Source organism: Pipistrellus kuhlii, unplaced genomic scaffold (genome assembly GCF_014108245.1).
Source record: "Pipistrellus kuhlii isolate mPipKuh1 unplaced genomic scaffold, mPipKuh1.p scaffold_m20_p_52, whole genome shotgun sequence".
In the NCBI taxonomy this organism is placed as follows: domain Eukaryota; kingdom Metazoa; phylum Chordata; class Mammalia; order Chiroptera; family Vespertilionidae; genus Pipistrellus; species Pipistrellus kuhlii.
In genome coordinates, this window is record NW_023425554.1 from 794166 (window position 1) to 821082 (window position 26917).

Sequence of the window (26917 nt, forward strand, 5' to 3'; positions counted from 1 at the left end):
GTGGTTTATTCAGTGTGTAAGAGGAATAAAGAGAGAGAGAGAAAGGGCATAAAAGGCCCCAGCGCTCTCCTGTACTTCCAGGGGGCCTCTGAACCCTGACCCTGCCAGCCCCTCCCTGACCTCAGGGAGGACTATGGGGTCACTGAGCCCCATGGGATAGCCCAGAGCAGGCAAGGCAGACACTCCAGACCAGCTAAGCAGTCCAGGTGTGGGAAGGCACCCACGAGGCACTACACAGCAATGGAGCCCTCGCGGAAGTCTGTCCTCCCAATGAGGATATTGATGACGACTGGGTGGCCATCTCGGCACTGCTGCTGGGCATCACGAAGCACCTTCACCACCTGATCCTCATTCTCCCGTGAGAGCAGCAAGCCCTGGGCCCCCAGACCCATGGCTGCTTTGTGATAATCTAAAAAGGGAGATCAAGTCAGATGGTGGCAGGGATCAGCCCATGCAGGCAGCCCAAGAGAGGAGGACACACCCAGCCGAGCCAGGAACAGCCTCCCCGAGGCCAGGCCCCTCACCAGCGTAGGCCAGGCCACAGGCCACATTGCTGCCCAAAGAGGGCACCTGCTCCCGAGAAATCTGGGTCCAGCCAGCATCATTCCCTATCAAGGCCATCACTGGGATCTGCAGGGAGAGAATGAGGCCAGGCCACAATATTCAGCCCCAGGCTTGGCCAGCCAGAAGCAACCCCCTCCCCAGCCTAGCCCGCCCTGAGGACATCTCCCAGAACCTCAGGCTTCACCGGGGACAGCCGGTTACCTTGTGTCTGACAAAGGTGTCAAATTCGATGAGGCTGTACCCGAAAGCTCCATCCCCAAAGAGGCACCAGACCTGAGGTGGGACAGGACATAGTTGGGGTTGTTCACGGTCCGAAACAACAGCAAGCCTCCTGCCTTCAGGCTCTGACTCACCTCAGCATCTGGCCGGCACAGTTTGGCCCCAAGTGCAAATCCTGCACCAACCCCCAGAGTCCCGAAGGCCCCTAGGAGAACCAAGAGCATGTGGTTGTGAAGGGGACTGGATGGTGCAAGCTGCCCCAGGCGTAGGCCCTTCCTTACCAGGATCGAGCCAGCACAGGGGGCCACGGGGCTGCACCAGGTGGGCAGCGGTGCCCACAAAGTCCCCACCATCGACCACCAGAATCGAATTGTCAGGCAAAGTTTCTTCCACCAGCTGCAGCACCCGCACCGGGTTCAGGTGTTGGGATACAGGCATCGTTGCCTTCTCCCTGCAATGGATCATGCAGGTCAGCAGGACCGGGAGCACATCTTGCTGGGAACCCACCACCCTCCATGTCCACCTGCCCCCACCGGAAGGACTTCTCCTTCTGCTGGTCGGCTTGCCGCAGCTCCTCTGCCCAGTCTGAGGCCCAGGTCTGGCCCTGGAGGCCCTCCACCAGCTTCAACACAAAGGAGCCCACGTCTCCTGGGGAAGGAAGAGGGCACAGCTGCACAGAGGTGGCCTCCTCCTGCCCTTCCAGCACAGGAGGCCCAAGCCAACAGGAAGCCAGCAGCAGCATTGGAACAGGAGGCAAGGAGCAGGCCAGGGCACTCCTTGAGCAAACCGGGGAAAACATACTGGGAACCAGATTAGGGCAGCCAGGATGAGAGGGAGGGCAAGGCTGGAGAAACAAGATTTAGGGAGGACAAAGTGGATTAGAAACCCAAGCCAACCTCATCGCCAGCCTCCCCATCACACCCCAGATCATTCGGTCCTTTCAGTTCTTCCTCTGAGAGATCTCACTGAAAACACCCCCATCTGCCAGGTACCTCTCTACAACCCGGACGCACACAGTGCTTGTTAGCAGACACACGAGCTGGTGGTGGTGTGCTTTTCATCATCTGCATTCGGAAATAATCACCTCGAGGCGCAGAGAAGTTGAGTTTCTCTTTCCCTGTCCATCCTCGATCCAGGCTTTGTTATTTCTGTCCTGACCCAGTTTAACAGGCCCCTTGCCACCATCTGGCCTCCAACTTGCTGCCCACCCAACTGCTACAGTGGGCCTTCCCAGACATGAATGAACTGCCCCTTCTCTGCTTAGCAGAGTTCCCTGTCACCAACACTGCAGGGAAGTCAATGTCCTTCAACGATGGGTAAAGCAGGACACAAAAGCCAGGGGAGAGGACTGATCAGGGGTTGAGGTTATGACAGGATGACAGACCTCAGGGGCCAAGGAGTGAGCTCTCTGTCTAACAGCAGCGGGAGAGGATTTGCAGCCGGGGACACGACCACATGCACATTCCCAGGCCTCCTTTCTGGTGCACACCCACCATGTGTTCACCCAGAAGCACTCATCAATCCGAAAGCCGAATCTATGGCTCTGGCTGGCCGGGTGCTCCCTCTGACAAGGTCCAGAACCCAGAACCCAGCTCGAGCCAGCCACAGCAGAGGCCAGGAGAGGGCCCAGGAGCACATGGGTGGGGCGTTAGGAGCTCACCCTGCACGGCTTCCTGGGGCTTCCAGAACATGTCTGAGTTGATCAACATCTCTTTCCGGTTACGGTTGACAATGATGATCTTGCTGCTTCGGCTGAGGACACGGCCATAGGACAGACGGAAGTCACACACAACTCCTAGGGTGGGAGACGGGAACCGTGGACGGAGGGCCAGTGCCTGGGGGAGGCCCACTACCTAATTTAATCCACCGCAGCAGACTGAATATAAAGGAGTACCTGTTCTTCACCTCTCCATGGACCCAGCTCCCCAGCCCTTAGCCCTGGGCTGGCTCGGGGTGTGCTCTGACCAGCAGGATGTGTCAGGAGTGCCGGCATGCGTGCCTGAGACCAGGCTTCCATGAGCCTTGCAGCGTCCACGCTCTCCTTTAAATAACCTTGCTCCCCCCGCCCTACATGTTTCTCATCCTCCGACAAATGAACCAGCCCAAGCCGGCCTGCTGGACGATGAGGAACATGGAGAAGGAGGCAGAGAAGAGTGAGAACTCAGAATCCTAGCTGAGGCCACACCAACCCAGCTACAGCCCCAGCCAATCCCCCAGTATCGGAGCCAGCCCACCCTAGATCGGCACAGCTGCCCTCCTGCCTCCCCAACCGCAGACTCCTGAATGAGCCCTGCCGAAACCAGAAAAACGACCACCTTACCTGTTGGCGGGTCTTGAGAAATAATAATTGCATTCTAAGCCACTGAATTTTGGAATGGTATTACACAGTAATAGCTAAGTGATACAAGTATTGTGTGTCTGGCAGACTTCAAAGCACTTTATGTGGGAATGTATATGCCGTCTGTGTACACGCTGTATAAAGTGTAAATGCTGTCTGACGTGTACAAATGCAAATGCTGTGCAGAAAGTCCCACAGAGCCCACTATCTGCGTGTCCTCCTTTGCACAAAGCTGGGTCACAGATACAACTACACCTGGCAAGAATTCAGGTGAAATTCAAATTCAAAAACCTTGAAAGGGGAAGTGGTAGGGCCAGTGAGTGCCGGGGCAGGGGGGCAGGATCGCAGGGTAAGGGGATCCTGGAGTGAGGGAAAGGGAAGAGGGGGGATGCAGGCTGAAGCCCACCTGCCAGGAGGACGACGTCTGCCTTCTTCAGGGCGGCACTGCGGTTCTGCCGGATGTGCAGGGGGTGGTTCTGGCCCAGCAGCCCCCGTGCCATCCCGCCCAGGAAGCAGGGGACGCCCAGAGTCTCCACAGCAGCCCTGCAGGTCCAGGTAAACAGGAGTGAGTGTGGCCACAGGCCTGCCAGTCCCCACAAGGCACCAGGGGACCAGGGGCCAGGAATGTGATGGTAAAGGCAGGGCTGAGGCTTCTCACCGAAGCTTGCTGGCAGGTGTCGGGGGCAGTAGGGCCTGGCTCCCCAGCACCACAAGGGGCCTTTTGGCCCGACTCAAGATCTCCACACAGCGCTGAACCTGGGGCAAGGAGGTGGAGCTCAAAGAGCCGACCCTGAGTCACCATTAGCCCCCAAGATCAAAGTCCCAATACTGACTCAGGGAGAGGCTGTCCTGCCAGGTGGGGTCCTCGGCCAGGAAGGAGAGACAATTTACCTGCTGGGGGGATGCCTGGGGGATGTCCAGAGGCAGGGGCCCTTCGGGCCGAGGCTCCCAGGCTCCTGCAAAGAGATTGGCCAGGTAATTCTCTAAGTACCTGTGAAGAGGAAAGGAAAGAGTGGTTACCAGGATTCATTACTGAGTTCCAGGAGCTGCAGGGGGGAAGCTGGACAGGCACAGGGTGGTTGAGCCATGGCCCATGGACAAACCCCAGTGATCAAGTCTCTAGCAGCCAGTTTCCCCTTGGAAGCTTCTGATGACCACTCCGACCTGACACAGACCCTCAGAAACAAGTGACACAGGCATGGAGTGCCAGGATCAGGGCCACAGCTACAGGGTTAGGCAGAGGTGGCTCTGCCGCTTCCTAACTGTGTGACTTTGGGAAATGACGTAACTTTTCTGAGCATACTGCTCTGTAAAATGTTAAAGGAAGCCTCCCTCCCAAGGTTCAGTGAACTAACCATTCAGGATATAAAGCACTTTGCAAAACCCTCTGCCAGTGGAGCTATTCACATCATCAGTACGCCTGCCTTTCTCTAGCTTCTGACATCCCCTTCTGTCTCCTTACTCACTGGGTCACAGAGCCCTGGCTGTCCATGAAGCCCATGTAGGGCTCTGGAGATACACAGGTAAATCCTGCTCAGCCCTGCCCTTAAGAACACCCAATCCAGCCAAAACCAGATACATGGGTGTTGACAGGAAGCAGTCGGAACGGGAAGCTTCTGTTTCTCTTTGGAGTCAAGACAGCAGAGAATAAGAAGAGACCAAGAAGGAACCATGGAGACCCCCAACATGAAAAGGCAAAAGCCAGCCTTGCAGGGACCTGAGGAGGGAAGCCTGAGAGAAGGGGAGGTGGAAGGGACTCTGAGGCCAGGGAGCAAAGAGGCTGTCAGGGCCACAGAACAGAACTGCTTAAAACTTCTGCCTCCCAGATATGACTCCTGACCATTTCCTATGTGTTAGGACCCCTGAACTCCACTCTCTACTTCTGGTTCCCTAACCATGCTGAAGGAAGGATAGGAGACAACTTGCCTTTCACGTGGCATGACACTGGATTCAGCCCTGTTCTTATTTAAAACTAGAAGTTTGGTGCACAACATTCGTACATTCAGGGAGATCCCACAGCCTGGCCTGAGCCCTCTCACAGTCCAAGAGCTCTCGGGGGATGTCCAACTGACAGCTTAGGCCCGCTCCCCACCTAAGCCATCAGTTGGACATCCTTAGCACTGCCGCAGAGGCGGGAGAGGCTCCTGCCACTGCCGCTGTGCTCACCAGCCATAAGCCCAACTTCTGGCTGAGCAGTGCCCCCTCCTGTGGGAGTGCACTGACACCAGGGGCAAGCTCCTACATTGAGTATCTGCCCCCTGGTGGTCAATGCACATCACAGCAACCAGTTGTTCTGGCATTGGGCCAAAACCAGCTCTCTGACATCCCCCAAGGGGTCCTGGATTGCAAGAGGGCACAGGTCAGGCTGAGGAACCCAATCTGTGCATGACCACCTGTGCATGATTGGGGCCAAGGAGGGACCACAGGAGGGCTCCAGGGCATGCCTGGACTATCTCATGCAGTCCTGATTGGCCAGATCCCAGCAACAAGCTAACCTACTGGTTGGAGCATCTGATCCCTGGTGGTCAGTACATGTCATAGTGATGGTCAACCGGTCAACTGTCTGCCCTTGGTGGTCAGTGCATATCGTAGCGAGCAATTAAGCGGCTTTACCATATCATTAGCATATTACACTTTGATTGGTTGAATGGACAACCAGACGGCCGGACACTTAGCATATTAGGCTTTTATTATCTATCCTAATATATAAAAACCCTGGGTCCATCCTGACCGGAGGCTCGACCAACCAGAAATAGTCCTGCAGTCAGTCAGAGTTGGGTTGTCGTGGTGACCCAGCACTGACTGCTGAGGGGGTTGCGAATCAGGCCCAGAGAGAGGCCTGAAGAGAGAAGCAGGGTCTGATCTGAAGCCTCTGTGGCAGCTGTTGATCAGCACTTGCCTCTTTCTCTCCAGCACCTCCATTTCTCTCCAGGCCTCCACTGGAGTTGCTGATCAGCCCTGCCTTTCCGATCAGGCCCCATTGATAGGCTCAGAGATGCTGACTGGCATAGAAACCAACCAATCAGAACCAAATCTGGGTGAAGTGTGAGATGCCAATAGTTGCCTTGGAGGGAAAGCTTTGGACACTGACTGGCACAGAAACCAACCAATCAGAACCAAATCCAGGTGAACTGTGAGGAGCCAATGGCTGCCTAGGAGGTGGAACTTTTGATGCTGACTGGCATAGAAACCGACCAATCAGAACCAAATTGGCCAGCAGAGGAGAGCAATTGGGGGAGAGATCAGGCAGGCAGGCAGGGGAGGGTAGTTATGGGTGAGGAGGCCAGCAGTGGAGGGCAGTTAGGGGCAACCAGGCCTGCAGGGGAGGGCAGTTGGGAGCAACCAGGTCTGCAGGGGAGGCAGTTAGGGGCGACCAGGCCTGCAGGGGAGGACAGTACGGGCGACCATGCCTACAGGGGAAGGCAGCTGTGGGAGACCAGGCCTGCAGGGGAGGGCAGTTGGGAAGAACAAAGCCTGCAGATTAGGGCTGTTAGGAGGGACCAGGCCAGCAGGGGAGGGCACGTGGGGGCGGCCAGGCCTGCAAGGGATGGCAGGGGTCACCAGGCTGGCAGAGGAGGGAAGTTGGGGGCAAACAGGCTGGCAGGGGAACAATTAGACATCAATCAGGCTGGCTGAACTGATTCTTCCTCCTCCAGTGCAGTTTCAGCCAGGCCCTCCTAGTGGTGACCAAAAATGGACCCTTTCACATACCTCCACTTGAGCTATGCCCCTACCCCCTTTATCTGCTCAACTGAAGGAAGTGCCCCACAAACTCCTTAGCTCTTTTAAACCCTTCAAGTTTCTCCCAGACCAGCCCCACTACCCTGCTCTCTCCAAGATCCTAGCCACTTGCCACTCAAAGCCCCAGAGTGAGCTGTGCCCATGTCACAGGCCTGCAGGGACCCACTCCAGTCCCTTTCTCCAGGTACTCATAAGTGACCCATCCATGTCTCTGCATCCTACAGCCGCCACCCAGATCCAGGCCATCATCGCCTCTCATCCCGGGCATCACCACACCTCCTCCCTGGCTTCCCACCTTCCACCCAACCACAGTCCATTCTCCAAACAGCCAGAGAAACATAATAAAAGCCTGAATCAGGGTACCCACACCACTGATGAAGGCCCTGCAATGCTTCTTAATGGACCTCAAATTCAAAATAAAACTGCAGGCACTCCCAGTAAGCCATGCTGGCTGCTCTAAACTTAGCCCCTGCCCCCTCTCCTCTTTGTTCACCTGCTGCTGCCACAGGCCACCTTGCTTTCCCATCCCACCAAGTTCATTCCTGCCTTAGGACCTTTGCATATGCTATACCTTCCACCTAGAATCCTCTTCCCATGACTGGTTCCTCTCCATTAATGTGCAAATCAATAAATGGCTCAAAGAGGGATAAATGCTGGCAAAAGGTTGCAGGAGAAGGGAGGAAGTCATGGTGGGAGTGGGGCTACCCACCAATAAACTGCTCGACCCATGAGGCCCTTGGGTGGGTTGGCTGGCACCATCTCCTTCTGGACCATGAAGTAGGGATACAGCACATCAATGGGCAGCTCCACAAACACAGGGCCTGCGGAAGCACGGAGGATACTGAGTTTGCTGGACTTCCCTAATCCCCAGGTCTTAGGACCTGACCACTACCCTGCCCTCTACCACCTACCTGGGGTGCCCGACTGGGCAGCAGCCATTGCAGTCCTCAGAGTGGGCACGATGTCCCGCACCCTGTTCACAGAAGCACAAAACTTGCAGAGTGGCCGGAACAAGGACATCTGATCGATGGCCTGGAGTGCACCCCGGTTCTGGTGGAAACGGGTTCGAGGGAGTTATGGGGTAGGAGCCCTTCAGACCGCCCTGGAGCCCCTACCACCTCGTGAGGACAGGGTACCTTCAGCAGGGTACTGGCGGCCCCACCCAGAAGCAGTACTGGGGACTGGGCTATCTGGGCATTCTTCACTGCTGTCACTGTGTTGGTGAGGCCAGGGCCTGCCGTCACTGCCACCACGCCCACCGTTCCTGGAACACAGACCCTGTCACCCTCTGCATCCAGGCCCATCCTATGGCCACCCCCCAAAGAAAACCCTGCCTCTCAAAGGCCCCCCATCCCAGCTCCTAGCCCTCTCTGCTCTGCCCTCACCAGTCAGGCGGGCCACAGCATCAGCAGCAAACACGGCTGTGACTTCATGGCGCGTGTCCACCACGCGGATGCCCAGCTTCTCGCAGGCCACCAGCAGCGGGGAAATATGCCCACCAACTAGTGTGAAGAGGAACTTCACACCATGGGCCCTCAGCACAGCCGCCACGCTCTCCCCACCATGCTGGATGCTCACCGTGTCCACCTAGGCCCATGAAGCGGAAGAGGAAGACTGTCAAGAACCAGGGCAAGGGTACCAGGGCAGGTGGGAAGAGGGGTGATCCCCCACACTTAGGAAGGAGGGAGGGAGCAGGGCCAGAGGATGTGGGGAAGGCATATCATCTTACCACCCTCATGTCATTATAGTTGACCCTTGAACAACACAGGGGTTAGAGTCAAAAATTCATTAATAACTTCTGACTCCCCCAAAATTTTACTACTAATAGTCTATTAACCAGAAGTCTTATCAATAATATAAACAGTCAAATAACACATATATTGTAGGTTACATGTATATTATGCTGTATTTTTTTTAATATATATTTCATTGATTTTTTTACAGAGAGGAAGAGAGAGGGATAGAGAGTTAGGAACATCGATGAGAGAGAGTCATTGATCAGCTGCCTCTTGCACACCCCCTACTGGGGATGTGCCCGCAACCAAGGTACATGCCCTTGACTGGAATCGAACCCGGGACCCTTCAGCCTGCAGGCCGACGCTCTATCCACTGAGCCACACCGGTTTTGGCTGTGCTGCATTCTCACAATAAAATAAGCTGGGAGGGAGCCAAAACCGGTGTGGCTCAGTGGATAGAGCATCAGCCTGTGGACTGAAAGGTCCCGGGTTCGATTCCGGTCAAGGGCATGTACCTTGGTTGTGGGCACATCCCCAGTAAGGGGGTGTGCAAGAGGCAGCTGATCGATGATTCTCTCTCATCGATGTTTCCAACTCTCTATCCCTCTCTCTTCCTCTCTGTAAAATATCAATAAAATATATATATTTTTAAAAAATAAAAAAATAAAAATAAAAATAAGCTGGGAGGGAAAATTACATTATTAAGAAAATCATAGGAAAGCCAGCTGGTAAGGCTCAGGAGGACAAGGTTTCATTCCCAGTCAGGGCACAAGCCCAGGTTGTGGACTCGATCCCCTGTGTGGGGTATGCAGGAGGCAGCCAGTCAATGATTCTCTCTCCCTCTCTCTTCCTCTCTGAAATAATAAAAATATATTTAGAAAAAGGAAGTCATAAGGAAGAAAAAGCACATTTATTGTATTCTGTATTTACTGGGGGGAAAAAATATCTGCACATAAGAGGACCCATGTTAGTCAAGGGTCAACTGTATGTCCTTTTACAGCTAAGGGGACCAAGACTTGCCCAAGCAAGATTCAAAGTCCCATTAAAATCAACATTGTTAAGCACCCTGCTCTGTTACATGGTCCGCCAGAGATGCTGGGAGAATCAGGGAGAGGGGGAAGGTGGATCTATTACACCCAGGGAACTGTGGCCAAAAGCACAGGGCACGAGTTATCTGCTGTGACTCCAGGACTGCCCGCCCTCTGATATCAGGGCCTGGCAGCCTGACTGTTGACTCCAGACTACCAGATTCTCTCCCACTGCTGGGCCAGGCCCCGCTTACAAGCTGCCAGCCATCAAATGCCTGACAGAGGGAGCGGGCTCCCAGCCCAGCTTGCACACAACCCCAAACACCAACAGCCCTTTGCCTTAAAGCTCCACAAGTCCTCAAGGCCAGTGGTGCTGCTTCTGTCTAAAAGAGGAAGTTCACACCGGGACCGGTTTGGCTCAATGGATAGAGCGTCAGCTTGGGGACTGAGGGGTCCTGGGTTCGATTCCGGTCAGGGGTTTCGGGCATATCCCCAGTAGGGGATATGCAGGAGGCAGCTGATCGATGACTCTCTCTCACCGATGTTTCTAACTCTCTATCTCTCTCCCTTCCTCTCTGTACAAAATCAATAAAATATATATTTAAAAGAGGAAGTTCAGGTTGCTCCAGGCTAGGAAAGATTGAGGAAGGAATCTGGGGAAGGAGTAAATTTCGGAGGTGCCAAGTAGTTCAGAGACAGGTCAATCTTTTCCCCCAAAGAGGTCATTTGAGGCAAGCTACCACATAACCTCTCTGACCCTCAGTTTTCTCTGAGGAATGCAGACAGAAACAAGGGCATCTATTCTGGGGCATGTTGGGTACATGAGATAATCACTCTGAAACACACAGCTCAGCAGAGACCAAATGTCCCAGCCACATTCTCCTGTGCTTGCCTTCCTAGCAGTAGCAATGACACCCCCCTCCCCACCGCCCCCGTGTTCAGGGAAAAGGACGCGAGCCCCCTGGGGAAGGAGGTGGATAGAGTGTTGAGCGCCCTGGCAGCTGTCACTTCCCAATTACCTCTCACAAGGCAAAGTCCAGGGCTTGTATGGGGTGGGGCCCTGAAAAGACTCTCCTGACAGTGCCTGGCTAGGTCTTCCTTTGGCTGCCCCCATCTCGCCTCCCATTGGTGCCCCCTCGCACCTTGTGCATCAACCGATATAAAAGCCCCAGGCGATACGCGGCGCCCAGCACGGCAGCCACTAGCGACCCGCAGACCAGGAGCTGGAAGGAGGGGAAGAAGCTCCCCGCAGCGGCGGCGGCGGCCGTGGACATCTCCTTGCGGTGACACCTAAGGGGGAAAGGGCAGTTCCAGGGCCAGAAAGCAGTGATAAATTACCCGGAGGAAGGCACGCCCCGTCTCCAGCACGGATCCCGGGCCACGCCCCTCCCCCGGAGTCACTGCCTGGCCACGCCCCTTCGTGCTAAGCTTGGTCGGAAGCCACGCCCCTCCAGGTCGGCCCACGCCCCTCGGAATCCAGACCCAGCCCCTTGCCACGCGAGGTTCCCACCCTTAAGTTGCCAACACACCCCCAGACTAGGTGACTACAGGTCCATGCAACTACAATGGCTTCAAAATCGTTTCCTTCCCCTCTTACCTACGTCTCCAGGAATCGCCTACCTTGTACGTCAAGGAGGTGCCGAATCTCAGCCCCAGTGGAGAGCCCCACCGGTCAGGCCCCGCCCCCGAGCGCGCGCCAGAGCCCCAGCCTGACCTCAACCCCGAGGTTAGGTCACAGCAGGAGGTTTCGCCAACCTCCGGAGCACTTCAACCTTCACCCACAAGAAATGACTTCACAGGAGTTCAGCGCACCTCCTAGTCACGTGATCCGGGCGACCGACCGCGTCCCTTTCACCCAAACTGATCGGCAGCGCCCGGGAGTATGGCCACTCGCGCGTGCGCAGAGTCGTAGCCACGCTTCGGAGACCTCAGTCGCTACTGGCCGCCAGGTACACAGGCCCCGCCTTTCCTCGCTTCTCATTGGTTCACAGTGCAAGCCTCGCGCCCTTCTGTACAAGAGGCCACGCCCATCGATGTCTGCCATTTGCCAAGACCCTCTCGGGCCCACCTTCCGTGGTCTTCCATTGGCCCCCACATCGCAGGCCCTTGTTTCGGGCCTTCCGAGTCCAGCCCGCTTTTCGTGCCTTCAGGTTGGGCGGTCGTGGAAGGCCACGGGGCGGCTGCCCAAAGTCCACCTTCTGGGGCCTCTTCCCAAACAAGTCCTACCCCTCGTCCTAACACCAGCCAATCGTAACCCGGAAAAGGCAGATGCCCCGCCCCCTCCGGTAGGCCCGCCTCCGCTGTTGGCCCCGCCCCGCCCTTGGAGTTTCTGGACGGTGGTTCAAGGTTCAAACCCGCAGTCCAGCCGTCTGGCCTCGGGAAAATTATCTCCCCATCAGTAAAGGGAGAATAATTCTAGTTCCGAGTACTCTGCTTCTGGTCTGAGACAAATCCTGCCATTTTCACCCTGGCTCCCTTTCCTTGACAACTTTTGGGATTTTTCCTCTGAGGATCTCATTGTTAATTTTATCATCTAGTCAGTGGATCATTCCTAGGTTTTAATTTAACCGGTTTTTTTAAAAAGAGAAAAAGAAAAAGGAAAAAATGTGTTTAACTCTTTTGGCCCCACATTCTCTACCTGTTGTCCTTTGCTCCTCTTTTTAGCAAAATTTCTCTAATGAGTTATCTCCACTTGCTGTCCCCCTGAACATTTACCTTGAAAAAAAAACTTTAAATAGGCTCTTCCCCATCACTGTGAGAGCTGTTCTGTATTATTCCAACAGTCTCCAAACAGGTCCCCTCTTCTTCCTGTCTCTCCACCAGCTCAACCCCAATCTGTAATCCTATTTAATAAAGAGGGAATATGCTAATTAACTACCATGCCTTCAAAGAAGGTGGCACCCACAGCCACAAGATGCAGCACCCAATCCCCTCAGCCCAGCCAGGGTGCAGGCACACCTGCCTCTGGAGTCCCCAGTCCCCTCAGCCCCCCAGCTGCCCAGGGCCAGCCGGAGGCTCAGGTGACAACGGCCAGTCGAGGCTTGCATTGCCAGCAGTGGCAGCAGCAGAGGTGTGTTAGGGGTGTCACCTTCCCCTGATCACTGAGTCGCCCCTCATGCCCCTGAGGGATGGTGGACTGTGAGAAGGGGCAGGCTGGACTGAAGGACACCCTCCCTCCAGTGCATAAATTTTCATCCACCAGGTCTCTAGTTAACAGGATAAAATGCAAACTTCCTAGAAGGGTCTTCTAGGCCCAATTAAACTCCCTAAGCCAGTAATGAAATAGTGAACATATCTTTTGTCAAGCACTTATGTGCAAGGGGCTGTTCCATGCACTTTTGACATGTTAAATCGTTTAATCCTCACAACAGCCGGGTAAGGGAGGTGTATAATCATTATCCTATTTTACAGATGAGGAAACTGAAACTCACAGAGGTTATGGAATTTGCCCAAGGTCATATAGCTTGTAAGAGAAAGAGACAGAATGCGAACTCAGGCAGTGCTGCCTGGATTTCCATAGTGAGAGCATCTCAAGAATGGGCACACACACACACACACACACACACACACACAGAATGGGTACAGTGTTTCAACCATATGGTTTCCCAATGCTTACAGGGTGTAGTGTTTGGGGCCCACTCAGGTCCCCTTGTGCTTTTTCAGATTTTATTCTAAGTTACTTGGGAAGCCAGAGAGAATTTTGAACAGACTAAGTCACACAAAACGCACATGGTCGTTTATAGGGGCCTTATTTGTAATAGCCAAAAACTAGAAAAATCAAAATGTCCCTCCACAGATGAGTGGTTAAACAGACTGGTCCATCCTCAGCATTGAACACTATTCAGCAATAAAACCTGTAGGTTCAGCCCTAGCCCATTTTGCTCAGTGGATAGAGCATTGTCCTGCAGACTGAAGGGTTCCAGGTTTGACTCCAGTCAAGGGCATGGTTGCAGGCTTAATCCCTGGCCACGGGAGGCAACCAATCGATGTGTCTCTCCCACAGTGATGTTTCTCTCTGTGTGTCTCTCCCCCTCCCTTACACTCTCTCTAAAAATCAATAGATGTGGTGAGGGTTAACAACAAAAAAGTTACACACTATATGATTCCATTGCTATGACATTCTCCAAGTGACAAAACCGCCGTGAGGGAGTACAGATGAGCAGTTGCTGGACTTGTGGGATATGAATGGACGTGCTAACCACCATGCTCACAGCCCTTAAAAGGGAGGGGTGTATGCCCCTTTGAGCCCTACGCTGTTTCCTATAGCCTGGGATATAGATACGATGGTTGGAACTAAAGGAGTTACTTTGAACCCAGCGATGGAAGCCATGATTTAATTAAAGCGGAGCCACTTTACCAGCCCTGAACCACACACCTCTAGACTGTGGTTACATGAGGAAAACATAATATCTCTCTATTTTCAGCCACTGTGTTTCAGGGTCTCTTTGTCATAGCAGCTCACACTGTACAAAAACTACATAAAAGTGAATACCAGAAGTTGGTTCTGCAGTAACAAGTGCCAGAAGTGGTGTTCTAGGACTATGAGGATTTTACTTAGCAATGAGGTCGTGATGAACGACACAGATACAGGTGGAAAGCCAGTGATCTACACAATGTCTTCCATGACAGATTACACTGAGTGGCCAGATTAGTATGATCTCTGAACACATAATAATCTGACCACTCTGTGTGTGTGTGTGTGTGTGTGTGTGTGTGTGTGTGTGTGTGTTAGAGGCCCCTGTGCATGAATTCTTGCATGGGTGGGGGTCCGGTCAGCCTGGCCAGGGGAAGGGGACATGGGTGGTTGGCCGGCCTGCCTGCTGGTCAAAATCCTGGTCCAGGGGACAATTAGCCTTTTATTATTAGCCTTTTATTATGTAGGATAGACACTGAGTGGCCAGATTATTATGCATTCAGAGATCATAATAATCTGGCGAATCAGTGTATCTTCTATTGAGTCTGTAGCCCTCCGGCAAGTGGTTGGGAGCAGCCACACTATTTGTGTGTTTGCAACTTCTTGACTCTGTTTAGAGAGAGAGAGAGAGGTGGCCTGGGCAAGCAGAGATGGAAGGGACTGTAATCATATTAAGGTAGTCTCCCTTCATGCAGGCTACAATTTAAATTGACTAAGTCTGGTGATCTGGGACTCACGGGGAAGCAATAATACAAAGGTGGCTCTGAGGGGGGCAATTATAGCAAGATAGTGTGCCTTTCTCAGCACCCAGGTCCAAGCATAGAGGTCAGGAAAGGAAGGAGGGCAGCATTCAGGTGGGAGGACTATGTCAGATGGATGAACCTTGAGGACATGATGCTAAGTGAAATAAGGCAGTCACAAAAAGACAAATACGGAATGATTCCACTTCCATGAGGTACTTAAAGCATTTAAAATCACAAAGGCAGACAGTAGATTAATGGTTATCAGTGCCTGAGGAGGGAGAAGGGGGAGTTAGGGTTTAATGGAGACAGAGTTTCCGTTTTACAAGGTAAGTAAGTTCTGAAGATGGATGGTCATTGCTCAACCATGTGAGTGTATTTAATGACACTGAACCGTACACTTAAAATGGTTAAGATGGCCGAAACCGGTTTGGCTCAGTGGATAGAGCGCCGGCCTTCGGACTGAAAGGTCCCGGGTTCGATTCAGGTCAAGGGCATGTACGGGCACATCTCCAGTAGGGGGTGTGCAAGAGGCAACTGATCGATGACTCTCTCATCGATGTTTCTAACTCTCTATCCCTCTCTCTTCCTTCTGTAAAAAAATCAATAAAAATATATTTTAAAAAAATAAAAAATAAAATGCTTAAGATGGTCAAAAATTGTATTGGTTTTCTTGAGAGAGAGAGAGAGAGAGAGAGAGAGAGAGAGAGAGAGAGAGAAATGGGGAGAAGAAGAGAAAAACTTCCATGTGAGAGAGAAACATCAACTGCCTGCCTCCTGCACACCCCCTACTGGGGATCCAAGCCCAAAACCCAGGCAATGCGTCCTGACTAAGATTTGAACCAGCAACCTTTTGGTGCATGGGACAATGCCCAACCCACTGAACAACACTGGCCAGGGCAAAATGGTCAATTTTATGTTGTGCGTATTTTACCACAGTTTTTAAAATTGAAAGAGAAGGTAACTTTATCAGAGGAAATGTTTGGCTGTGGTTGCTTGCACATGGAGCTGCATGGAAACAAGATGGGATGCTTACTACAATTCCGAGAGGAATGGAACACTCTCTGACTACTTGGCTTATCAAACCATGTCCCAAGGTTGAACCATGAGGCCCTCCAAGTTGGACCAACAGGAAACAAGGTGCAAAAGCTGCCGAAGTAGCCGTGGGGGACAGAGGACAGTGAGGAGCCTCCCAGAGGTCAGAGCCAAGGGTCACAGAGGACAGTAAACAAAGACCTCATTCATAGCGAGGGAAGGAAACAGTCAGGATGCCTGCCTAACAGAACTTATCAATGGCAAGATGCAGAGATTTCTGTGTGTTTCCCACACTTCTATTAAAATTTTTTACTATGGTTTGATTATTTATTTCTCATAGATCAGAAAAAAAATTGTAATTCTCGCCCAAGGATATATTTTTTTAATAGTTTATTGATTTTTTTTTTTTTTTTTTTACAAAGAGGAAGGTAGAGGGATAGAGAGCTAGAAACATCGACCAGCTGCCTCCTGCACATCCCCCACCGGGGATGCGCCCACAACCAAGACACATGCCCTTGACCAGAATCGAACCTGGGACCCTTCAGTCCCCAGACCAACGCTCTATCCACTGAGCCAAACCGGTTTCAGCTAAAATATATTTTTATTGATTTCAGAGAGCAAGGGAGAGGAACAGACAGAAACATCCTTGATGAAAGAGAATCACTGATTGGCTTCCTCCTGCACGCCCCCTCCTGGGCAGCTGGGGCATATGTCCTTGACTGGAACCGAACCGGAACTCCTAAGTCCGCAGGCCCAAGCCCTATCCATGCGCCACACAGTCTGGAGCAGACTATCTCATTTAGGATTCTGGGAGCGTTCCCCATTCTTTTTGTTTTTAATATATTTTGATGTTTTACAGAGGGGAAGAGAAAGGGATAGAGATTAGAAACATCAATGAGAGAGAAACATCCATCAGCTGCCTCCTGCACACACCCCCACTGAGGATGTGCCCACAACCAAGGTGCATGCCCTTGACCGGAATCGAACCTGGGACCTTTCAGTCCAAACGCCGATGCTCTATCCACTGAGCCAAACCGGCTGGAGCAGACTATTTCATTTAGGGTTCTGTCTGGGAGCTGGCCCCCGTTTTCCAGGCGGAGAAACTGAACCCCAGGCAGGGCCGCACCGACCCCGCACAACCGGAGAGCCCGTGTCTACGCGCACACCCCGCGGCCGCGCGCCAGCGCCCTCCGCAGCGCCTCCCGCACCTCCCGGTTGCGCAGCGTGTACACCACGGGGTTCAGCAGCGGCGTCACCACCGTGTAGAAGACGGCCACCAGGCGGTCGCGGGCGGGGTCCCCCGGGGACGCGGGGCGCAGGTAGACGAGGGAGGCGCAGCCGAAGTGCACGGCCACCACGGTGAGGTGCGCGGCGCAGGTGGAGAAGGCCTTGCGCCGGCCGGCGGCCGAGGGCATCCGCAGCAGCGCGGCCAGGATGAGCGCGTAGGACAGCAGGATGAGCAGGAAGGAGGCCAGCACCACCAGCACGCTGAGGAAGAAGAGGGCCAGCGCCCGGCCCGCGCCCCGGCCGGCGCAGCTGAGCGCCAGCACCGGCGCCAGGTCGCAGAAGAAGTGCTCCACGCGGCCGCCGCCGCAGAAGGGCGCCGAGAAGACGATGCAGGTCTCCGCCAGGGCCACCGAGAAGCCGGCGCCGAACACCAGGGCGCCCAGGCCCAGGCACACGCGGGGCCTCATGAGCAGCGGGTACCGCAGCGGGTGGCAGATGGCCGCGTAGCGGTCGTAGCCCATGAGGGTCAGGAGGAAGCAGTGGCTGCAGCCCAGCCCCAGGAAGAAGAACATCTGGGCCCGGCAGCCGGCGATGGAGAGGGCCTGGCTGTCCGTGAGCAGGCGGGCCAGCATGTTGGGGATGGTGACCAGCGTGTAGCAGGTCTCCGAGAGGGACAGCGCCGCCAGGAAGCGGTACATGGGCGTGTGCAGGGTCCGGTCCGCCTGGATGATGGCGATGATGGTGACATTGCCGCTCAGGGTGACCAGGTACATGAGGAAGAAGAGCGCGAAGAGGGTGGCCCGCAGGTGGGGGAGGTCGGAGAAACCCACCAGCACAAACTCGGTCACCAGCCAGGTGGCGTTGTCCCACTGCTTCTTAGGAGCCTGGGAAGAGAGGGCGGAGGCAAACGCAACAGAGCAAGTTAGGGAGGGTCGGCTGGCTAGGCTGGCTACGCGCGTCCTTGTTTGGCAAAAAGGAAAAAAAGAGAGCCGAAACCAGTCTGGCTCAGGGGATAGAGCGGAGGTCTGGGACTGAAAGGTCCCAGGTTCGATTCCGGTCAAGGGCAAGTACATTGGTTGCAGGCACATCCCCAGGGTGTGCAGGAGGCAGCTGGTGGATGTTTCTCTCTCATCGATGTTTCTAGCTCTCTAGCCCTCTCTCTTCCTCTCTGTAAAAAAGTCAAATAAAATATATTTTTTAAAAATAAAAAAGGAAAAGGAAAGAGAGAGACCCCCGAAATGGGGTCACACAGACAGCAGGGTGGTGGAGGGAGGTGTGGTGGAGGTGGAGAGGGTGATGGGGGGAAAAAGAAATGATGGCACTTGTTTTCCTAATATGATCCAGCTAGCAAGTGTGTCTTTAGTAAGAAGAAAATCGTAGATGTGGGAACAGCCTACGTGCTCCTCCACAGATAAGTGGATAACGGAGACGTGGTGACATATGCAAGGAAATATTATTTAGGCACAAAAAAAAGACTGAAATCCTGCCATTTGCAACAACATGAGCAGACCTTCAGGGCATTATTCTAAGGGAAATAAGTCAAACAGAAAAGGACAAATGCCATTTAATCTCACACACATGTGGAATCCGAAAGAGTTAAACTTTCATAAAAACAGAATGAAATGGCGGTGGCCAGGGGCTGGAGGGTGGAGGAAGAGGAGAAATATTGTTTAAGGATATAAACTTTCGCCGAAACTGGTTTGGCTCAGTGGATAGAGCGTCAGCCTGCGGACTGGAAGGTCCCAAGTTCGATTGCGGTCAAGGGCATGTACCTGGGTTGCGGGCACATCCCCAGTGTGTGTGGGGGGGGGGGGGGGGGCCATGCAGGAAGCAGCTGATTGATGTTTCTCTCTCACCCGTGTTTCTGACTCTCTATCCCTCTCTCTTCCTCTCTGTAAAAAATCAATAAAATATATTAAATTTTTAAAAAGGATATAAACTTTCAACAAGGAGACAAATAAGTCCTAGAGATCTAAGGCACAGAAAAGTGAATATAGACAACAATATTGTATTTAATTATCTAACTTTCTAAGAGACCAGATCTTAACTCTTCCCACCACACAAAAGAAATGATAATTTTGTGACAGGACGGATGTGCTAATTATTGCTACCATGGCAACTATATTACAGCATATGAATGTATCTCATTAGCATGTTCTACACCTTAAACTTATACAATATTACATGTCAAATACATTTCCATTTTAAAAAAATATATTTTCTTTTATTTCAGAGAGGAAGGGAGAGGAAAAGCGAGATAGAAACATAAATGATGAAAGAGAATCATTGATCGAATCCAGCCTGCAACCCTGGGCATATGCCCGGACCAGGAATCAAACCGTGACCTCCTGGTTCATAGGTCAAAACTCAACCACTGAGCCACGCCGACCGGGCAAATACATTTCAATTTTTAAAAACAAAAAGAACATATGTTTATTTCTAGTCTGCAGTTGCAAGATTTAAAAAAAAAGAAAGAAAAAAGAAATGGGGGGAAAATAGTTATAGAGATAAAGAACCATTGAACAGACTGTCAAACTATAGCGGGAAGGCAAGGGAGGTTGGGGGCTAAGGGGGGTGTAAGAGATCAACCGAAGGACTTGTATGCATGCGTATAAACATAACCAATGGATACAAGACACGGAGAGGGGAGTAGGTGAAGGCATATGGGGGGAGGGGGGCGTTATGGGAGGCTAGGGGGAGATCAAGGAGGGGGGAAGGAGACATATGTACTACTATTTGTAATCCTTCAAACAATAAAAAAAAGATTTAAAAAAAGAAAAGAAAAAAAGAAAATCACAAAAATCTATAAGGAATAGATACTTATATTGGGGTTAGGGAGAGGTGGTAAGAACACCAGTGCCTTAATCTGAGTCCCCTAGAAACAGGTCCTGAGGCAAGGATTCATAGTTTATTTGGACCATCATCCTCTAAACTAGGGGTGTCAAACTCAATCAGAGAAGAGGCCAAAATCTAAAATCCAGCCTAAATCGCGGGCCGAATGGTTTACTGTACAGTCATAAACTGTCATTGTGATGGAAACGCAGCGGAGTGCAGTGATGACAGCGCGGTATGGGCCACATTGCAAGGCCTGGCGGGACGGATTTGGCCCTCGGGCCTTGTGTTTGACACATGTGCTCTAAACCATAGGCAGGAGACTGGGGGAGCGAGAGAGAGAGAACAAAGACTCGTTGTCAAGGAAATTACCTCTGGCGACTAGAATTTAATCCCACCTGAGGAACCCTTCGGGACAGTGAGGAAACCGGGTGTTTACCCAGCAACTCCTGGTTTGCCATCGCTTGAGAGCTTCTACCAGGAGACATTCATCTCCCAGCACTTCCAATTTGCCAACATGTGCAGAGAATTCAAGGAAATAAAAGCCAAGGGGGTGTGGGCCAAGCATTTACTATTGTGTCTGCCACAGTTCAAATCACAGAGAAAGGCAAAGCTTGAAACACTGTCATTGTCTACATGTCTTTTTACTTTTTAATTGTTTATGCTGTAGGGCTGCATTGGTGTAAAGGTGAATCCGTGCTTCCATCCTAAACCTGCATTTATTTCTTCTGATCTTAAAAGAAATTTAAACAACATCACAGGACCCATAATCGTATAGCAGGCCCCAGGCATTGTGCCCCATGGACACATCTGTGTTCATTAAATGGAACGTAACTCTGAAATAATTGGCCATTTTAATCCAGATTATGAGACATCAGTAGAATATTGAATGGTTATCATCGATTACTCTCTACCTCAGAAAAAAAAGGTACAGTAATCTATATTAGAGTGTGTGTTTTTTTTTTGTGTTTTTTTTAATATATTTTATTGATTTTTTTTTATAGAGAGGAAGGGAGAGGGATAGAGAGTTAGAAACACCGATGAGAGAGAGACATCGATCAGCTGCCTCCAGCACATCCCCTACTAGGGATGTGCCTGCAACCAAGGTAAATGTTCTTGACCGAAATCAAACCTGGGACCCTTCAATCCACAGGCCAAACACTCTATCCACTGAGCCAAACCAGTTAGGGCGATATTAGAGTGTTTTTGAGGGTATGTTTCACTCAGTTGAGACATAGGACTCTGCTTTAAGGGAAATGGCCCCAATGCAATCTTTCCCTGCTTATTCAGAGTTAACTGGTTGAGAGATAAACATACTATCAATAGTAGTTCAGCCTGGAGATCCTCAAACAACTCAGATAAGAAGGTGGGGTCCGCAGAGAGCACAGTCCTGATTTACCCGCCATCTAGTGGCTCTTGGGGTGATCTGCAAACCAGTGAGCCTTATAAGAAGAGAACAAAGTGCGCCCCTGAAAATGCTCACCCACAGCAATGGGGCCAGAGAAATTGATAATGGCCATCTAACTGTCCTGAAAGTTTGCTGCAAGTTTAATTCTGCAAAAGTCAATTATAGATTTTAGTTCTGAAGTTATATGGAGAAAACCAACCAAAACATGTGCTTGGTCAAGTCCAGAGATATCCTGGTTATGAAGATCAGACAAGTCAGGACCATCAGAGAACTTAACAGAAGCAAACAGGTAATGAGGGAGGGATGCCATGTTTTCCATGAAGAAAGAAAAGCCAGTTAGCAGGCAGCAGGCAGCCATGTTGATCAAGCACAAAGTGCATACATGTTCTGGAAAGAGAGAGGAGGTGACTATTTAGGCTTTGTGGGCTATCTGAGCTCTGTCTTAACTGCTCGATTCTGCCATTCTAGTGTAGAAGCCGCCACAGATACATATAAACAAGTGTCATGGCTGTGTTCCTTATTCTTTTTAAAGATATTTCATTGATTTTTAGAAAGAGAGGGGGAGAGAAGGAGAAACATTGATGTGAGAGAGCAATATCAATCAGCTGCCTCCTGCATGGCCCCCACCAGGAATCAAGCCCACAACCCAGGTATGGGTCCTGACCAGGAATTGAACCAGCGACCTTCTGGTGCATGGGATGACGCCTAATCAACAGAGCCACAGCGGCCAGGGCATGGCTGTGTTTCAATAAAACTTTATTTTCAAGATAGGCAGGGGGCCGGATTTGGCCCTCAGACTGTAGTTTGCCAGCTCCAGATCTAGCACAAGTAGAACTAAAAGAATATTCAGCTTGGGAAAACTCCAACGAGGTCCTCTGAAGGATTCATGCTATAAAAAACGGAAAGCCTGACTTGAAATGCTCAGAAACTAAAGCCAAGTGAAAGTCTAAAACCAAGACTCTCAGACTCTGCTTAGGAAATGCAGGTCTAAGAAACGGCACACTGGGCAAAGATGCCAGAGTGCGTGTCTGAAAGGGGCCCTTCGATGTGCATTAATCCCAGGGAGCACATCAAAGCCCTTATAGAGAGAGCATGATAGAAACTCAGTTGCCTAGAACTCTTCACAGAGAAAGAAGTATTTGGATCTGACTCTCAAAAATATATAATTCCTGCCGAAACCGGTTTGGCTCAGTGGATAGAGCGTCGGTTTGGGGACTGAAGGGTCCCAGGTTCAATTCTGGTCAAGGGCATGTAGCTTGGTTGCAGGCATATCCCCAGTGGGGGTTGTGCAGGAGGCGGCTGATCGATGACTCTCTCTCATCGATGTTTCTGACTCTCTATCTCTCTCCTTTCCTCTCTGTGCAAAATCAATAAAATATATTTTAAAAAAAATATATATATATATATAATTCCTGAATGTCATTAAACATTGTTAAATTGAAACAAATGTGCAGGCAAACCACAAACTAGAAAGCATTGTGATCCAAAACAAGTGTTTAGCTCTTACAAACCATTAAGAAGAAAATGAAAGCTTCCGGTTCTAAATAAGCATCGGGGAGGTAATGCACAGCATGGTGACTGTAGTTAATGATGCTGCATTGTGTCTTAAAGTTGCTAAGAGAGTAGATCTTAAATGTCCTCATCACCAGGAAAAGTTCTGTAACTGTGAGTGATGACGGATGTTAACTAGACTTATCGAGGTGCTCTTGTTGCAATATATACGCACAACAAATCTTTATGTTGCATACCCGAAACTAATACGTCAATTATACTTTCATTTTAAAAAGAAGGGGGAAAAATGAACACCCAGGCCCATCTTTCCCCCACCCGAATATCTGTGGAATTCCAATGAAGGCTCATACGCCGTATGACTGACTATTTGAAGTTAACAAACAGTTAAGTGAGATATGTTCTAACTCCTCACGTTGAGAAACATACCTTCCTAATGACCTGTGGATGGCCTACGGGAATAGGTCAGGCCTTCTTAGGCACACAGTGAAGGAGTCTCTTCTACCACAGTTATCCACCTTCTACTCGCATGCCTGCAAAGGCTAGGAAGTCACTCCCTGACAAAAATCCCAAGATGTGAAGCAGAAATTCTATGCTCAAAACAGCCCTTCTGCTACCTGCAAGGACAACCGAATGGGGCTCTGGAATCAGACAGGCCTACGTTTGAAAGTCGGTGCCTGCACTTCCGAGGGCAGTGTGACCTTGGACAGCTGGTTTGGGCCCTGGGAGCCCCGTCTGTGAAAGTGGAGACTGATCTGTGAGCTCTCAGAGAACAGTTCGTAAGATGCCCTGAACAATGCTACAAACCCTTTGGCCTCAGACTCCTGGCAAGGAGAGACAGGATGGTCGTTCTCGGCTTTGCCCGGCTGAGGAAGCGGAGCACATGTGGGGCAATCTCTAATTCTCACCATTGTTGTGCCAGGATCCAAAGCCAGGAGTGTGTCGCCGGAGGCTGCGTTTTATTTATTTATTTTTAAAATATATTTTATTGATTTTTTTTTTTTTTTTTTTTTTTTTTTTTACAGAGGAAGGGAGAGGGAGAGGGAGAAACATCGATGAGAGAGAAACATCGATCAGTTGCCTCCTGCACACTCCCTACTGGGGATGTGCCCGCAACCCAGGTACATGCCCTTGACCGGAATCGAACCCAGGACCCTTCAGTCCACAGGCTGATGCTCTATCCACTGAGCCAAGCTGGTTTAGGGCTGGACGCTGCACTTCAGAGGGCTGCGAGTCTGCAGGCACGCTTTTCATTCCGCGCTCACTCATTGAGCACCTGTTCTGTGCTGGGTGCTGCTCTGGGCACTGAGGACACCGCGGAACTGGGCAGGCAGAGACCCCAGCTCTGGAGGAGCAGAAAGTTCTAGAGACGTGAACCGGGCGATAAATAAGGAACGCGATAACCAAGTAAGGGAGACAGCATTTGGGACAATAAGCACTGCCGAGAAAGAGAAGCGGTGTACTCAAAGGGTCCTCAAGGGGTCTGAGCGGGGTGGCAATGTTACATAAGATGGCCAGGAAAGGGCTTGTGGAGGCTTAATGTCCAGTCACTCAGAATTTCTTGTTTCCCCTTCCTCATTTTCAGATCTCCTGGGTAGGGCCAGGGATGGGCCAGGTGGCTTCTCCAGCCAAGCCAAGGCCCTGAATTCACACTTGAAAGAAATGGACTTGGCCGAAACCGGTTTGGCTCAGTGGTAGAGCGTCAGTCTGCGGGCTGAAAGGTCCCGGGTTCGATTCCAGTCAAGGGCATGTACCTTGGTTGCGGGCACATCCCCGGTAGGGGGTGTGCAGGAGGCAGCTGGTTGATGTTTCTCTCTCATCGACGTTTCTAGCTCTCTATCCCCCTCTCTTCCTCTCCGTGAAAAATCAATAAAATATATATTTTTTTTAAAATGGACTTGTATGCATCCATGCATGACCCGAGGACAGACAATGCAGGGGGGTGAGGGTTTGGCGGGGGGAGGAGGGAGGATGGGAGCGGGCTGGAAGAGGTTAACGGGAGGGAAAGTCGGACCTATGTAATACTTTCAACAATAAAGATTTAAAAGGGGGAGGTGGGGTACGGGGGGAGAGCCCTAGCCGGCTTGGCTCAGCGGATAGAACATCAACCTGTGGACTGAAGGGTCCCAGGTTCGATTCCGGCCAAGGGCACATGCCCGGGTTGGTAACCCAGTGGGGGGCGTGCAGAAGGCAGCTGATCGATGATTCTCTCTCATCATTGCTATTTCTGTCTCTCTCCTTCTCCCTTCCTCTCTGAAATCAATAAAGAAAAATTAAAAAATAAAATAAAAAGGGGGGGAAAAAAAGAAAAGAAATGAGCAAACGAGTCAAGAGGATACTAGGGGAAGCAAGTGTCCTAGGTAGAGGCCGCAGCCAGTGCCAAGGCCCTGGGGCTGGACTGTGCCTGGAACAGGAGCAGCAAGGAGGAAGAGAGGGGCAGAAGGAGGAAGTGAGGGGCAGAAGGAGGAAGTGAGGGGCAGAAGGAGGAAGTGAGGGGCAGAAGGAGGAAGAGAGGGGCAGAAGGAGGAAGAGAGGGGCAGAAGGAGGAAGTGAGGGGGGGAGGCAATGAGAGCATGTTTCACAGGGTCCTGTGGGTCACAGTGAGACTTCAGCTTCCACACCCGGTGACGTGGGAGCCAGGAGGACTCTGAGCAGAGGAGGGACGTGGCCTAACGCGGGTGCTCCCGGGTGCCCTCTGGCCAGCGTTTGGGGAACGTGAGTGGGAAGGACGAGGGCTGGACCAGGGAGGTGCTGAGAGATGGCCGCTTATGGACAGACGGTGCGGGTGGAGCCCCCTGGATCTTCTGACAAGGCGTGGGTGTGAGAGAAGCGGTGCGTGGGAGCTGGCAGAGCTGCCACAGGAGGATGGGGTGGAGTCCAGCCAGCCGGAGGTCAGAGGAGACTCTGGCCAGCCCTGGGAATGCCAGACGCAGACACACACCTCACAGGGTGGACTCACACGGCCGGCCAGGCCCCGGACCGCCCTGGTCTCAGAGGCGGGTGGCAGAGTGCCAGTGCCCTGCACACGCCGCAGAGAGAAGGGAGATGGGGGCTTCCTGGCTGGGGCTGAGATGGAACCCTGCAACACCTGGGAACCTGAGACTTGCAGTTTGCCTCAGAGTGTCCAGATCGGGACAGGTGAGTGGCCAAAAGGAAGTCAGGTTACAGGATCAGAAAGTTCCTTATTTGCATACCTGGGACCGATGAAAAGCCCACCTATGGCGAGATCCCCAGGCCAGCTGCTGGCTTGGTGGGAGAGTTGGCGCGAGGCAGTGGGTACTGAGCTCGGGGGCAAGCCCGTGGCACTGCCACGCGAGGGTAAGGGATGAGGAACGCACAGGGTCTGGAGTCTTTCCTCTTCCTCTTCCTTCTCCTCAGGAAGCTGCCCTGGACGCAGGAGCCCCTTTCCCACCAGTGCCCTCAGAGTAAAGTAAAAAATTCCCCATCTTCACATTTAAGACCCTTCTGATCTGGCCCCTGGTACCTTCTCCAGTTCCAAATCCATCCATTGCTCCATGCAAACGAACACACATCTGTTTATTAAATTAACCACAAGTTAAGAAAGTGAGGCATACACGGAGTGGCCAGATTATGATGATCCCTGAACGCATAGTAATCTGGCCACTCCGTGTATAGCCCATATAATAAAAGGCTATTTAAGCCCTCGCTGCTGAATAACTCAACGAGTATGTGTGCATGCACGCCTAGGAAGCTCCAGGATATAGGCGTGCATGTGTGTGCCTGCTGCTTGCAGGGCACGCGTGTGTGCGGTTGGTACCCCCACGTGCTCAGACCGCACATGAGCCAGGGATGGGCTTGGGCGCCTTCTCCAGCCCGGCCAAGGCCCCGAATTCATACTCACCATGGCCACGGGAGCTTCCTGCCTGCATCACGGCTTGCCGCCTAAGAGGGGAGGGACTGAGGACCTGGGTCCTGTTATACAGGGGATCCCTAGAGCGGCTGTCTCAGGGGCCCCAGCCACTAACAAGCCTCCCAGGGCTCAGGCTGGGGAGACCCTACGGGGTTTTATTCCCTCCTGGAAACTGGAGACCCCTGGGCCCACTTCTCCGGCCCCCGGGCTCTTCTGGCAAAAAATGGGAAAGGACTAATGATGATTTCTTGTTGT

General features: G+C 51.9%; 2 protein-coding genes and 1 long non-coding RNA gene across 7 annotated transcripts; all 3 read right to left on the bottom strand.

Moving 5' to 3' along the window:
• Positions 1–124: 124 nt before the first annotated feature.
• ILVBL (ilvB acetolactate synthase like) lies at positions 125–11547 on the bottom strand. Of its 5 annotated transcripts, none has more exons than XM_036415953.2 (16): positions 11439–11547; positions 10769–10916; positions 8248–8449; positions 7999–8126; positions 7774–7912; positions 7572–7683; positions 4013–4112; positions 3780–3877; positions 3528–3664; positions 2444–2578; positions 1317–1431; positions 1065–1234; positions 918–988; positions 766–837; positions 525–630; positions 125–409 (listed from the first exon to the last, which is right to left on the bottom strand). In XM_036415953.2, the coding sequence occupies exons 2-16, from the start codon at positions 10898–10900 to the stop codon at positions 231–233; spliced, it is 1896 nt and encodes a 631-aa protein (XP_036271846.1). In that variant the 5' UTR covers positions 10901–10916; positions 11439–11547; the 3' UTR covers positions 125–230. The 5 variants fall into 5 exon arrangements, with proteins under 5 accessions (XP_036271846.1, XP_036271845.1, XP_045429506.1 ...); XM_036415952.2 differs by having other exon boundaries at positions 11409–11523; XM_045573550.1 differs by lacking the exon at positions 11439–11547 and adding an exon at positions 11247–11402.
• Positions 11548–16969: 5422 nt separating this feature from the next.
• LOC118706516 (olfactory receptor 10T2-like) lies at positions 16970–18622 on the bottom strand. The gene is made up of 2 exons (XM_036415864.1): positions 18617–18622; positions 16970–17926 (listed from the first exon to the last, which is right to left on the bottom strand). Exons 1-2 carry the CDS (start codon positions 18620–18622, stop codon positions 16970–16972), a joined length of 963 nt encoding a protein of 320 aa, XP_036271757.1.
• Positions 18623–19820: 1198 nt separating this feature from the next.
• Positions 19821–20822, bottom strand: LOC118706568. Its single transcript, XR_004984054.2, has 2 exons — positions 20185–20822; positions 19821–19974 (listed from the first exon to the last, which is right to left on the bottom strand). It is a non-coding gene; the product is annotated as an uncharacterized LOC118706568 (long non-coding RNA).
• Positions 20823–26917: the final 6095 nt, after the last annotated feature.